This window comes from Rana temporaria, chromosome 4, assembly GCF_905171775.1.
Source record: "Rana temporaria chromosome 4, aRanTem1.1, whole genome shotgun sequence".
Lineage (NCBI taxonomy): Eukaryota > Metazoa > Chordata > Amphibia > Anura > Ranidae > Rana > Rana temporaria.
The window spans coordinates 206283909-206296846 of record NC_053492.1 but is presented as its reverse complement, the minus strand read 5'-3'; the positions used below and the strand labels follow the sequence as shown (position 1 = coordinate 206296846).

Below are 12938 nucleotides of genomic sequence, written 5' to 3'. Positions count from 1 at the left end.
GAGCTACATAGAGCCAAACTACATATGAGATGGTTATATGATACCATATACTTGTCATAATACTGCAGGGTGACTAAAAGAAAAAAAGTTGTAAAAAAATATCAGACAAACTGAACTGACATTAAATTGCAGTCCCAAAGTAAAAGCAGGGACACACTTAATCATGCTAGGCTTGCTTGATAACCGCACTAAGACAAATAATGTGAAATAACTCCAGTCATATTTTAGCTTTTCGTAGTCATCCAAATTCACAGTACTCTGACTGCTGAAGCCAAGTTCTGAATGGCTTCCACAAATACCTGCACATCAGTAGCCAGCTCAAGGCAGGCCTCATTCACATCTGCACACATTTTGAGCATTACAGGTGTGGTGGAAATAAAATGTCCAGTTGCATCTTTTTTGATGTGGCTTCCAGTGGACTTTAACCACTTAAGCCCCGAACCTTTAGGCAGCTAAATGCCCAGGCTAGGTTTTGCGATTCGGCACTGCGTCGCTTTGACAATTGCGCGGTCGTGCGACGTGGCTCCCAAACAAAATTGGCGTCCTTTTTCCCCCACAAATAGAGCTTTCTTTTGGTGGTATTTGATCACCTCTGCGGTTTTAATTTTTTGCGCTATAAACAAAATTAGAGCGACAATTTTGAAAAAAATGCAATATTTTTTTACTTTTTGCTATAATAAATATCCCCCAAAAACCTTTATAAAAAAAAAAAAAAAAATATCCTCAGTTTAGGCCGATACGTATTCTTCTACCTATTTTTGGTAAAAACATCGCAATAATCGTTTATCGATTGGTTTGTGCAAAATTTATAGCGTTTACAAAATAGGGGATAGTTTTATTATTATTTTTTTTTTACTACTAATGGCGGCGATCAGCGTTTTTGTTCTGACTGCGACATTATGGCGGACACTTCGGACAATTTTTACACATTTTTGGGACCATTGTCATTTTCACAGCAAAAAATGCATTTAAATTGCATTGTTTATTGTGAAAATGACAGTTGCAGTTTGGGAGTTAACCACAGGGGGCGCTGAAGGAGTTAGGGTTCACCTAGTGTGTGTTTACAACTGTAGGCGGGTGTGGCTGTAGGTCTGACGTCATCGATCGAGTCTCCCTATAAAAAGGGATCACTTGATCGATGCAGCCGCCACAGTGAAGCACGGGGAAGCCGTGTTTACATACGGCTCTCCCCGTTCTTCAGCTCTGGGGAAACGAATAGCCGCGCCCTCGTCCCGGATCGCTCCCCGCGGGTTACCGACGGCCGCAGGGGACGTACATGTACGCCCATATGCCTGTACGTGCCATTCTGTTGACGTATATTTACATGCGGCGGGCGTTAACTGGTTAATGATAATGCACTTAAAACATGCCTACAATGCACATATATTGCACCACACCTGAAATGCACCTAAAATGTGTAAAGGAACACATTTCAGGATGTGAACAGGCCCTAATGTAGTATGACCCAGTTACTGAATAATTGGCCTGCTGGATGTGTAATCAGACAAGGATTTTATCCAAAATAAGCTAAATTCATAGCAATACAACATACAATGCATTAACACCACATTACATAATAATATATATATATATATATATATATATATATATATATATATATATATATATATATATATATATATATATATATATATATATATATATATATATATATATATATATATATATAATTATTTTTTTCTAATAAATAAACACTGTATCTGAAAAAGTGAAGATGGTGAAGATCATTTACAGGTAAGAAAAAGTAGAAACAAGAGTCTGTGTTCAAAGAAAAGCAAAAGAGATCTCAACAGCTTAAAATGCTCATCCTCCTCCACCAGAACCACCACCAGATAATTCGGGGTCTAAATACACCCCTGTTGTAATTGCTTTTACCAAAAGGTACTGTATATACAGCATTGTATGAACTCAAAAATGCCTCTCCACTTCTTCAGATTCAAAGGGGTACATAAACGCATCCAGCGACTGGTGCTCAGATATGGAGGTAAAACCAGCAGGCTGAATGATGAAGACTGACCTGATTCCATGATTCCACATCTACACATTCAAGGTGGATGGGGGAAGCCTGCCTGCTGCGTCTGTATTCTGGCAGTGGGGAGACTTCCACTGCTGCCAGAATGCACACTGATCAATGCTGCAGTCTATAGCCTTAGGCAGACATTTTCCAAAAGGGTGGTTGGAGAATTTGAGCAAGAGACTTCTCTTCAGCCACAGTTTACATACATGGATTGAAATTCGACAGTCCCCACTAAACCTCAGTTTTGATACATGTATAACCAGCTTAAGCTAAAGGCTTCTACCTTCCACTGGCAAAAGTTTTGCTGGGCACGCCCCCCGGAGCAAGCTCCTCTAACCCCACTCTACTCTATTAGTCCTCAGTTTTTTCAGGTCAGAGGGGGATACAGAGGGGGAGTGGGATATGGAGGGGGCGGGGGATATGGGGTGGCCTGTGTCCTGTACTCCAAGATGAGGAATTTACAGGCAAGTCAAAATTCCTAGTCTTAATCATACAGTACAGGACACAGGATGGATATTCATAGATCATGGGGTTTCCTTAAGAAATTAAGCAGCGGTGTGGGCAACAAGGCAAACAGAACTGTGTCAACAGGCCCAACAAAACAATGTCAACAAGCAAGGGTAAAAAAAAAGAAAAAAGACAGAGTGCAAGTGAAAGAACCTTGACACCTAAGGCTGCATCTGCAGAGGCCTGGACATCCACCTGGTAGAACATAAAGAAAGTATAAACTAAACATAGGAGACGGCCTTAAAAGCTGGGCAACAGATGCTTGATATCAGAAAGCTTAAGAAATTCCAACCAAGTACTGGAGATGCTTATGCTCTCAAAGATAAAGTGCTCACAATGAAATATATTATTCACCTAGTAATAGGGGATTTAGAAGCTGGATGTCCTTTACAAGAGAAGGCAATACAGAGTAATTTTTTTGGATAGACGCCGTGAATGTCAGACTCTGACCGCATCCAGATAATGGAGAGCAATTTCTTTTGAGTACTTTGGACCAGGAAGGAAAGGCAAGACCACTTTATCCTTCTGAAGAATCACATCTGACAGACTCGATAGCCACCAAGAAGGCTATTTTGCAGGAGAGGTCATCCACAGGGAGTTCCCTAATGGGTTTGGTTCAAGGGCTGGTTTCTGCATAGCAGAGAGAACCAAACAGGTTCCAAGGAAACACAGGGTGATGTAATGGTTGTTTTGGTCTGTGAGACACCTTAAATTAAAGTGGTACTAAAGCCTAAACAAACATTTCTTACCTTACTGAATTCCATGCATTAAAGTAAAAAATGTTTAGGTAGCAGTACGATTCCCCAACCCTTATACTTAACAGAGTGCTCACTCAATCCAGCACTGTGCCTGTCTATAGAGGCTCTCTCCCTTTTCCCTGCTCTCATGGGCTTTGCTGAGGGCACGGTCTGTGTCTATGGACACGAGCGAGGATTGGTATTGAAGCTGCAGCTGGGCCACCATAGGAATCAAGTTACTATGGTGGCACACCAAGAAGAGGAGGCGCCATGGCGCCTGTGGGGGACCTGACAAATCCATGCCACAAAGCAGGCAAGCATAAACCTGTTCTTAAAAAAAATATTATATTAATAAATATATATATATATATATATATATATATATATATATATATATATATATATATATATATATATAAAATCACTTTAAGGTTCTAACAACTAAAAGGAAACCAAAGGTTTCTAGAATAGAAAAATTAGGTCACAACCTGTCTCTTAAAAAAGTACTTAAAGTGGTTGTAAACCTCTGACATGAAAAATTAACAAAGCATATCCCTCTATAGTGTGTATTCAATCCAAAGCACAGAGGGTAATTTCTCACAGAGATCTTTCCTCTGCATGAGTCACTGACAATACTTTATGCTGACAGCACAGCCTTCAGGAAGACAGACAGGAGAGAAGCATAAGAAGACAGTTAAGGAATGTCTTTATTCTAGGCCAACAGAATAAAGAAGCCTTGAGTGGAACAGAATAACAACCTCAGATGAGGCTACCCTAAGGCCCCTTTCACATTGGGGCGTTTTTCATGCGGTACAGCGCTAAAAATAGCGCTGCTATACCGCATGAAAAATCATGCCCTGTAGTCTTCAATGTGAAAGCCCGAAGGCTTTCACACTGAAGCGGTGCGCTAGCAGGAACGCTCCAAAAGTCCTGGTAGCCGCATCTTTACCGCGGTATAGGAGCGGTGTGTTCACCGCTCCTATACCGCGCCTTCCCATTGAAATCAATGGGAAAGCGCGGTAATACCGCCCGCCTAAATACTCTAGATCAGGGGTGACCAACCACATGTGGCCCGCGGAGCCCTCTGATGTGGCCCACGACCTCCTGCTCTGGAATGGTGGGTTGACAATCCCAGATCGCAGGTTGCCAACCCGCCATACTGCAGCATCAGTGTTGTGAATGGTGGTGGTAGAGGAAGACAGCGGCTGCGGAGCAGAGCCCCATAAGCCGATGCTTTCTCTACAGCTAGTCTGTGGCAAAGTTAAGCTAACCCACAGAATAGACACCGGTGCATTATGTTGCACCCACGTTGTGGGTAAACCGCAGCACATCAGGGTGAAAGCAGTTTTAGGCCCTTTTCACATGATCAGCCCAACCAAATAGGACCCTTAATTCACCTCTACAGAGCGACAGATGTCCGTTTACGCTCGCCTACCTCCAATCCAAAAAACAAAAGGGAATTCGTCCCCTTTCCATCTGGGCGGATCGGAGGACCTATAGAGTAGCCGTGACCGGTCATCCGCCCGCTCCGCTCAATGTGGCCCGCGACTGGTTACCAAGTTGCTTAAGTGGCCCTCGCTCTTCAAAAGGTTGGGCATCCCTGCTCTAGATGAAAGGAAGGCTAGAGAGCAGAAAGTTGATTACTTACTGGATATAGCTCAGAACATTTTCTCAGAGGAGTGAAAAACCTTTCAAGAGTACCTTAGTGATCATAAATTGCCCATTATATGTGTTCATGTACGGGACATGTTTTTTGTTATACTTTACAGGTTTCTTAGTACCTAGTAAGGCATAGTGAGATGGAGGATGTCATAGTTGCAGTGAAATTTTCCTTGGTCAGGTAAGCCGCTTGTTGTGTGCCTGGGATGGAGAGGGAATCAGATACAAAAGGGGCCCTGCTCCAGTGCAAGGAATGCATCATCTCTCTTTAGGGCAGTTTGAGTGTTTTTGTGAGACTCTAAAAGAGCACGTGTTTGCCTTCGTTTTTGCTGCAGTTTGCTTGTGCCTAGTTTTCGTCATTACCATCAGAGAGGGTATTCCCCTGTGGGCTACTAGTGAGGTAGGATGCAAAAATGTGGCAAAAGTGTGGAAGAAAGTGCCAGAGTAACTTTATAAGCAGCTCGGTGAAAGTGATGGTGGTAAAAGTGCAATCTCTGGTGGTATGCAACACGGTGGAATTTTTATAGCTGAGTTTCAAAGTTTAAACACCCGATAAGAGAAAACATTCCTGGCTTCCTGGACAAAGCAAATACTATTCAGGGGACAGTTAAAAAATTGTATTCCAAATAGTCTCATACTTGCTGTAAAGCTACAGTATCAGTCTGATAACCAGGATGAACCTCATCTTACTTTTCCATGTTGCTGGTTCCTATATGGGTCCAGGCTTCACCCGTCACAGGGTTGAAGAATCCAAAAGAAAAAAACAAACTGGTTGAGCATAAACTTTCCCATAGGGGAGTAGTGGTCCATCACCTGAGGACACTACCAAAAAAACAAAAACAAATGAGTACTCATGAAGTGGGGTGGGGCTTTAGGAAAAAGCCTGGGGGGGGGGGGGGCATTCTCAGCTTTTGCCAGTCTCCAATCACCTGAAGGTAGCAGCCTATAACCCACGGTCTATTAATTTCCATTGTCCTGTACTATGAGTAGGATTTTTTCTCATACATATTTTACTTTATTTTTATATTAGTAAAATTTAGAATTTAACATTAGAGGTTGCTAAAGATCTATAAATATCTAATAGGATGCTTCCACTACTTTTTTGGCTAAGCATGCTGGGCTTTTCAATAAGAGTACAGTAATGTCTGTTCAAATCCTGACTAATGCAGTTTACCTAAAAAAACAACATATGTCCATATGAACTAGGATAGGAGTGAGAGGGGGAGTTGCACTCCTATTTCCCAGAGCTTAGTATTGCGGTAAAGCTTTGCTTTGTAAAGAATACCTAAACCGATGTAAGGGGGAAAAAAACAAAAAAAAACAAACACAGCTTTTTTGCTTGCACATGGTTGGATGATGAAAATCAGCAGAGCTTTACCACATTTACCAAGCTCTGGGGAAATGAGTGCAATTGCCCTTGAATACTGTACAGTCTATTAGCCTTTAGTAAACCAACCACTAAGTCAGCTGGTGAGGATGCTGCCTTTCGAAATCCACCTGCGAAATTGCATTTTATAGATATAAAATATTTATAATCAATATTTAGTTAAAGTGTCACTAAGGCCTGGTTCACACTAATGCAGTTTCAGAGACGGTGAGAGGACTTTAGCGCACAGCGCCTCGCTAAGAGTTTATGAAGATAATACGCCTTGCGCAAATTAGTGTTTGGGAGTGCACTTAATTTGATTTTTATCAACTTAATAAAAAGAGTATTACGCCAGAGCCTTTATTTTTGTCAGTTCACATCCATGCAGTGCAGCTGCAATGCAACTTTAAAAGAAAGGTCCTGTGTTATGCAGTGCGTTTTTGTGGACCGTAGATTTCAATAGAAATACATCAAAATTGCATCTGTCTTTTTTTATGCAATTTTGTGTGCGATTTGTACAGGTTGTTAGGAGCCGGCATCCGAACAACCCAGTGACTCATTCCTACTGTCAGCAGCAGGGATTAGTCATCGGTTAATAAGGAGCTGGTACCTAGTGGCGTTATAACAACCAGTGACTCACCCCCGCTATGAACAGCAGGGATGAGACATTGGTGGTTGAGGAGTCGGCACCCTTCGGCGTCCCAACGATGAGGCCATCGATTCCCCTTTGAGAAGAATGTAAACAAAATCCATACTAGATCATTTTCTGAGCATTCAGCCAGCCAGTCGCGCCCCCCCCCCCCCCCAACCATACCAGCCCCATGCCCTCAAAATAGAGGGGAGCGCTTAGCTGGGAAAAGGGAAGCTCCCTGGTAAAGAACTTTGTCCCCATGATGAGGAGGAAAAGGGCCTCTTCCCCACATCCCTGGTTCAGTGGTTGTGGGGGTGCAGGGGTAGACTCCCCCTGGAGGCCCCTAAATCCTGGACCCTCCTATGTGAATAAGTATGCCCCTACTCACTCAACAAAAAAAATTCAACAGCAAGACAGTTTTTGAAAAGTTCTTAAAAAAATATATTAAAAAATGTCCCCCGACGTGAAGTAAATCCATTGTCAAGTACAATAAATGCCAGCTGCATGCCTGTACACAAAAAATAAAAACCATCTCCCGACAAACACGACCACTCCCACTGCTTGAAACTTGCTGAATGACAGCGCCGCTTTCCCCAGCTGCCAAGTAAACAAAAGGGGCCATGTCACTGGGCAGGGTCACTGGGTGATTTCCCTCCCCCCCCCCAATGACAGGGACATAATGGGGGAAGGGTCACCCAATGATGTCCTCGGGTGACCCTGCCCCTTTGTTTATTTAGCTGTGGGGGAGAAGCATTGCTTTCATTTGGCAGGATTTGAGTAGCGGAGCGGTGATGTCTTGTGGCCAGAATTCATCGTGATTGGTGATGGATTTACATCAGGGTATTTATTTATGTATTTTATCAAAGGACTTGTCAAAAAACATTGTTTTTATTTACTTTTTTTTTGTGAATGAGTAGGGGGAGTCGGGATCTAGGGGCCCCATTAAAGGGGGCTTCCAGATTCCGATAAGCTCCCTTTGCAACCCCACAGCCATTAGGCCAGGGTTGTGGGGAAGAGGACATTGTTCTCAATAACACGGGGGCAAGGTGGCTGGCTCGTTCTCAACTTTCCTGGCCTGCATGTTCAGAAAAGGGTCTATTATGGATTTTGGGAAGGACCTTACGCCATTTGGTTTGTACATGGGGTTCCCTATAAAATCCAGACCGCTGTTTTTTTTAATTCTTGTTTTTCTTTAGGAGTAGGTCCAGCCCCCACACGAAAAATGAAAAGTCAGAAGCTACAAATACTGCAGCTGCTGACTTAATATATAAACACTTACCTGTCCAGGGTGCCCGCAATGTAGGCCCCCCAGCTGATCTTTGGATCAGCTGTCGCCATTCCTGGTAGGGGAATCCCACAGTAAAGACTTTCAGCTTCATAGCCAGTCCCCTACTACGCATGCGCAAAGCGCACTGTGCTTTCTAATTGGTCCGGCGGAGGAGGGGGCCGAACTTCAAGGAGACAGGTGCCATGGCCTTTCAAAAACAGATACCCCCCGAAAAGGCGCCAAATGTGGGGGGGGGGGGGGTCGACGAATAAACAGAAGTTCCACTTTTAAGTGGAACTTCACTTTAACAACTGACGAGTCATCCTGGCTGGCTGACAGCAGGAATGGATCGTAAAAGTTAAACACACATTAAAAACATATAAAAAGCGCACCAAATCACACTGCAGCTACACTACATTTTTTTTTCCATCTGTGTTCCATTGAAGAGATTCCCTTTCACTTCCTGTCCCAAAGCCAAAACAGGAAGTGAAAGGAAATCTCTACGAAAGTGAGGGAACCCCGGCGTATCATCAGAACTAGTGTGCCTACTGGAAGATTTCTCCTCTATTCTTCTTTAGAGGTCAACTAAAATTTGGGATTTTACTTTACTTTTGATTATATTGCTAAAAACAGGACAAATACATAGGGTGAATTTCCCTATCAGGGCACAGACAGCAATACAAACTGACAGTTGTTTTAATCCCTCTCATATCTACCCAAACATTAAAAAAAAAAAAAAAAAAGTTTCTTTAGTGACACTTTAACCTAAAAGATTTTTTTTTACTGCAGAATAAAAAAATATACGAAACAACTATGCAAAGATATATAATATATTACACATATATACACACACACACACACACACACACACACACACACACAGAACAAATCTAAGTAAATATTCTAGTCAAAAAGATCGTAATATAGTAGAAAGTCAATGGTAAGTTCCCCAACTTAGGGGACTTGGTAAGTACTGACTGAGGTTTATAAAAGGAAGCCTAGTTTAAAAAAAAAATTTAATAAAAAGATTCTGCATTTCCAAATCTACACACAGCCCCTAGAAATAAAAGCCTGCAGTATAAGATTTGTTCTTTATTATGTGAACTTTTTTTATCCTTGCTGTGAGCAAGAAGCATACAGTACTGCTGGAAGCACCCAAACAGTGAGAAAGTCTTAAAATGAAAATACATATATATATATTTATCCTGCCAGTTAAGTTTGCTTAATTATTTGCAGTTAAATAGCTGATCTGCACCAAAGAGGACATCACCTACTGTACTCACTTCATATATTCCACCAAACAGCGACATGAACTTGCTGAGTAGAGCAGCGCACATACTGGCAACATGCACAAACGGGCCCTGAGGAGACGAGAGAGAGAAGTGTCAGCTCAGATTCACTCCTAGATAGAGAATATGACTGAATGGTGCCTTGGCAGACTGCTGACTGGAACATATTGAGCTCAGACAAATAAATGCTGTTACGAATTACTTTTGCAGGTAACCTGATTTCAAGATAATGTACGCGTCATCTCCACTCCATGTGTCAGTGCTGCTAGCTATTACATTGGCAACCAAAGATTTTGCATTTTAACAGCAAAATAAAAAAAAAAAAAAAAAAAGGGATCAAGCATCAGTTACATATGGTGAAACCTTGATATTTTAGTTTGTAAGAACTTTGCAACTACTTATACCAGGTCTATTTTTATGCCATTTATTGTCAAAAATGGTTATGAAGTCAAGATCATCTTCTGTCCCTGAAATAAAATGTTGCTAAAAATAATTTATGAGGAAAGCTGGTTGAATGGCTATGAGGTGTATAGTATGTGTGTACTATATATGGTAGTTGGCCAAACTGCAATTGCAAATTAACAATGTGAAGAACTTTTGGAAGTTGAGCATAATCCATTTTGATTTGTATTTAGTGTATATGCAACTATATCACATACAGTAAAAGCAACATATCAATTAAAAAACATGCTGTTGATCTCTTCGCTGTATATCCACAGATTGGAGCTTGAGTGTATATTTCTGTAGATGGTGTTTACACCCATCCAACCAATGATCCTTTCCTGCCAATGACAGGAATGACTTGGACCATAACTCTGCAAAGAGAAACCCAGTTCACAATGCTAAGAAGTAATCAAGATGTACACATTTACCCATCATTACTTCCCCTAATATGTTTTTTCAAGGAATCATATTTCTTTCCAAAGAGGTAATTAGAAAAGATTTAGAAAAACAAATAAGTCACAATACAAAATTAATTTGCCCTACCATGTGATTGTTGTAACCAATCACAAAAGCCTGAATGAAACCATCTTTGTTTACTACTACTACTCCTGTTATGGGTTCCAGTGATACCGCAGTCTGTGATCATCACAGATCGCTCCACATAGGGTACGAACTCGGCAAGGGTACGAACTCTGCAAGGATTCGGTAGGCCATTTTAATACCACCCAAATCTAGGAAGCTCCTGCCTATTTTTATAAAGCAGCCAGACAGGAAACAGTTAAAGAAGGTCTCCTCACAGGGTTTCAGACAACAATATATTAAATATTATATCCCCGCGTTGCTCTGATCCCCTCAAATAAAATATAAGCTGAGCTCATCTGTGTTATCTCCATTAAAAAAAAAAAAAGTCAATAGTGTAGCACTTCTCCCTTAAATCGGGACAATTGCACACAAAAAGAATATCAAATCAATAGAAAAACATTATTACACATCATCACTGTGCAAAAAATCCTTACTCACAATCATAACCAATTAAAAAAACTGTATACTGTTTTTATACATGAAAAAACAACCATAGTGTGATAATCCTATATAATCTTTATAAAAATAAATGTGAATAAACATAAAGTCCAATGTGAGTGAATAAAATGACCACAAGCAAAACAGTCTATGAACAAAAAGTCCTCCAAACATTTAGCACCATGAATTTTCCAACTCCTCATCAAGTGAATAACTTCCAGCTTCCAAAATCTCCACTTCATTCCATGTACCCTCACCTTCTTGGATGGACCTTACAACCAGAGGTCTAATACAGCTTAAAAATCAAGGCTCCCAGGACCTCTCACAAAAGCAGCGATATGCTTCTCCTTAGCTCCCCAGCAAGGGTTAAATCACATGGTCTGATTTGGAAAGAATTTGCAAATTATGGTGGAAAATAAGTATTTGGTCACCTACAAACAAGCAAGATTTCTGGCTCTCACAGACCTGTATCTTCTTCTTTAAGAGGCTCCTCTGTCCTCCACAAATTACCTGTATTAATGGCACCTGTTGTAACTTGTTATCAGTATAAAAAGACACCTGTCCACAACCTCAAACCGTCACACTCCAAACTCCACTATGGTGAAGACCAAAGAGCTGTCCAAGGACACCAGAAACTAAATTGTAGACCTGCACCAGGCTGGGAAGATTGAATCTGCAATAGGCAAGGAGCTTGGTGTGAAGAAATCAACTGCGGGAGCAAAAATTTGAAAATGGAAGACATACAAGACCACTGATAATCTCCCTCGATCTGGGGCTCCATGCAAGATCTCACCTATGGGGTCAAAATGATGAACGGTGAGCAAAAATCCCAGAACCACACGGGGGGTCCTAGTGAATGACCTGCAGAGAGCTGGGACCAACGTAACAAAGGCTACCATCAGTAACACAATAGGCCGCCAGGGACTCAGATCCTGCAGTGCCAGACGTGTCCCCCTGCTTAAGCCAGTACTTGAGGTTTTCTAGAGAGCATTTGGATGATCCAGAAGAGAATTGGGAGGATGTCATATGGTCAGATGAAACCAACATAGAACGGTTTGGTAGAAACACAACTTGTCAAGTTTGGAGGAGAGAGAATGCAGAGTTGCAACCAAAGAACACCATACCTACTGTGAAGCATGGGGGTGGCAACATCATGCTTTGGGGCTGTTTCTCTGCAAAGAGAACAGAACGACTCATCCGTGTACATGAAAGAATGAATGGGGCCATGTATCGTGAGATTTTGAGTGCAAACCTCCTCCCATCATCAAGGGCATTGAAAATGAAACGTGGCTGGGTCTTTCAGCATGACAATGATCCCAAACACACTGCCTGGGCAATGAAGGAGTGGCCTTGTAAGAAGCATTGCAAGGTCCTGGAGTGGCCTAGCCAATCTCCAGATCTCAACCCCATAGAAAACCTTTGGAGAGAGTTGAAAGTCTGTGTTGCCCAGCGACAGCCCCAAAACATCACTGCTCTAGAGATCTGCATGTCGGAATGGGCCAACATACCAGCAACAGTGTGTGATAACCTTGTGAAGACTTACAGAAAACGTTTGACCTCCCTCATTGCCAAAAGGATATATAACAAATTATTGAGATGAACTTTTGATATTGACCAAATACTTATTTTCCACCATAATTTGCAAATACGTTCTTTCCAAATCAGACAGACAATGTGATTGTCTGGATTTGTTTCAACATTTTTTCTCTCAGAGCTGAGGTATACCTATGATGACAATTGAAAGCCTCTCTCATCTTTTTAAGTGGGAGAACTTGCACAATTGGTGGCTGACTAAATACTTTTTTGCCCCACTGTATTGAATTAGGGATGGAGGGGATGTTGGGGTGACACCAGACCTTTTATTATGTCTCTATACATTTAATGATATAACTTTATATGGCACGCAATTAATTCGCAATTATATTATGTTTAATAACAGCTGATGCTTTATTACATATGCAGGCGGGAGGCCCTGACCCT

General features: G+C 41.6%; 1 protein-coding gene across 4 annotated transcripts in view; it reads right to left on the bottom strand.

Annotated features, from left to right (window-relative positions):
- Window positions 1-12938, bottom strand: part of CLCN2 (chloride voltage-gated channel 2) — a 348319-nt gene that overhangs the window by 205031 nt on the left and 130350 nt on the right. For all 4 annotated transcript variants that reach the window (XM_040349786.1, XM_040349785.1, XM_040349782.1 and 1 more), the window contains exon 6: window positions 9489-9566. In XM_040349786.1, the coding sequence (XP_040205720.1) occupies window positions 9489-9566 (78 nt within the window). The remainder of the gene's footprint in view (window positions 1-9488; window positions 9567-12938) is intronic.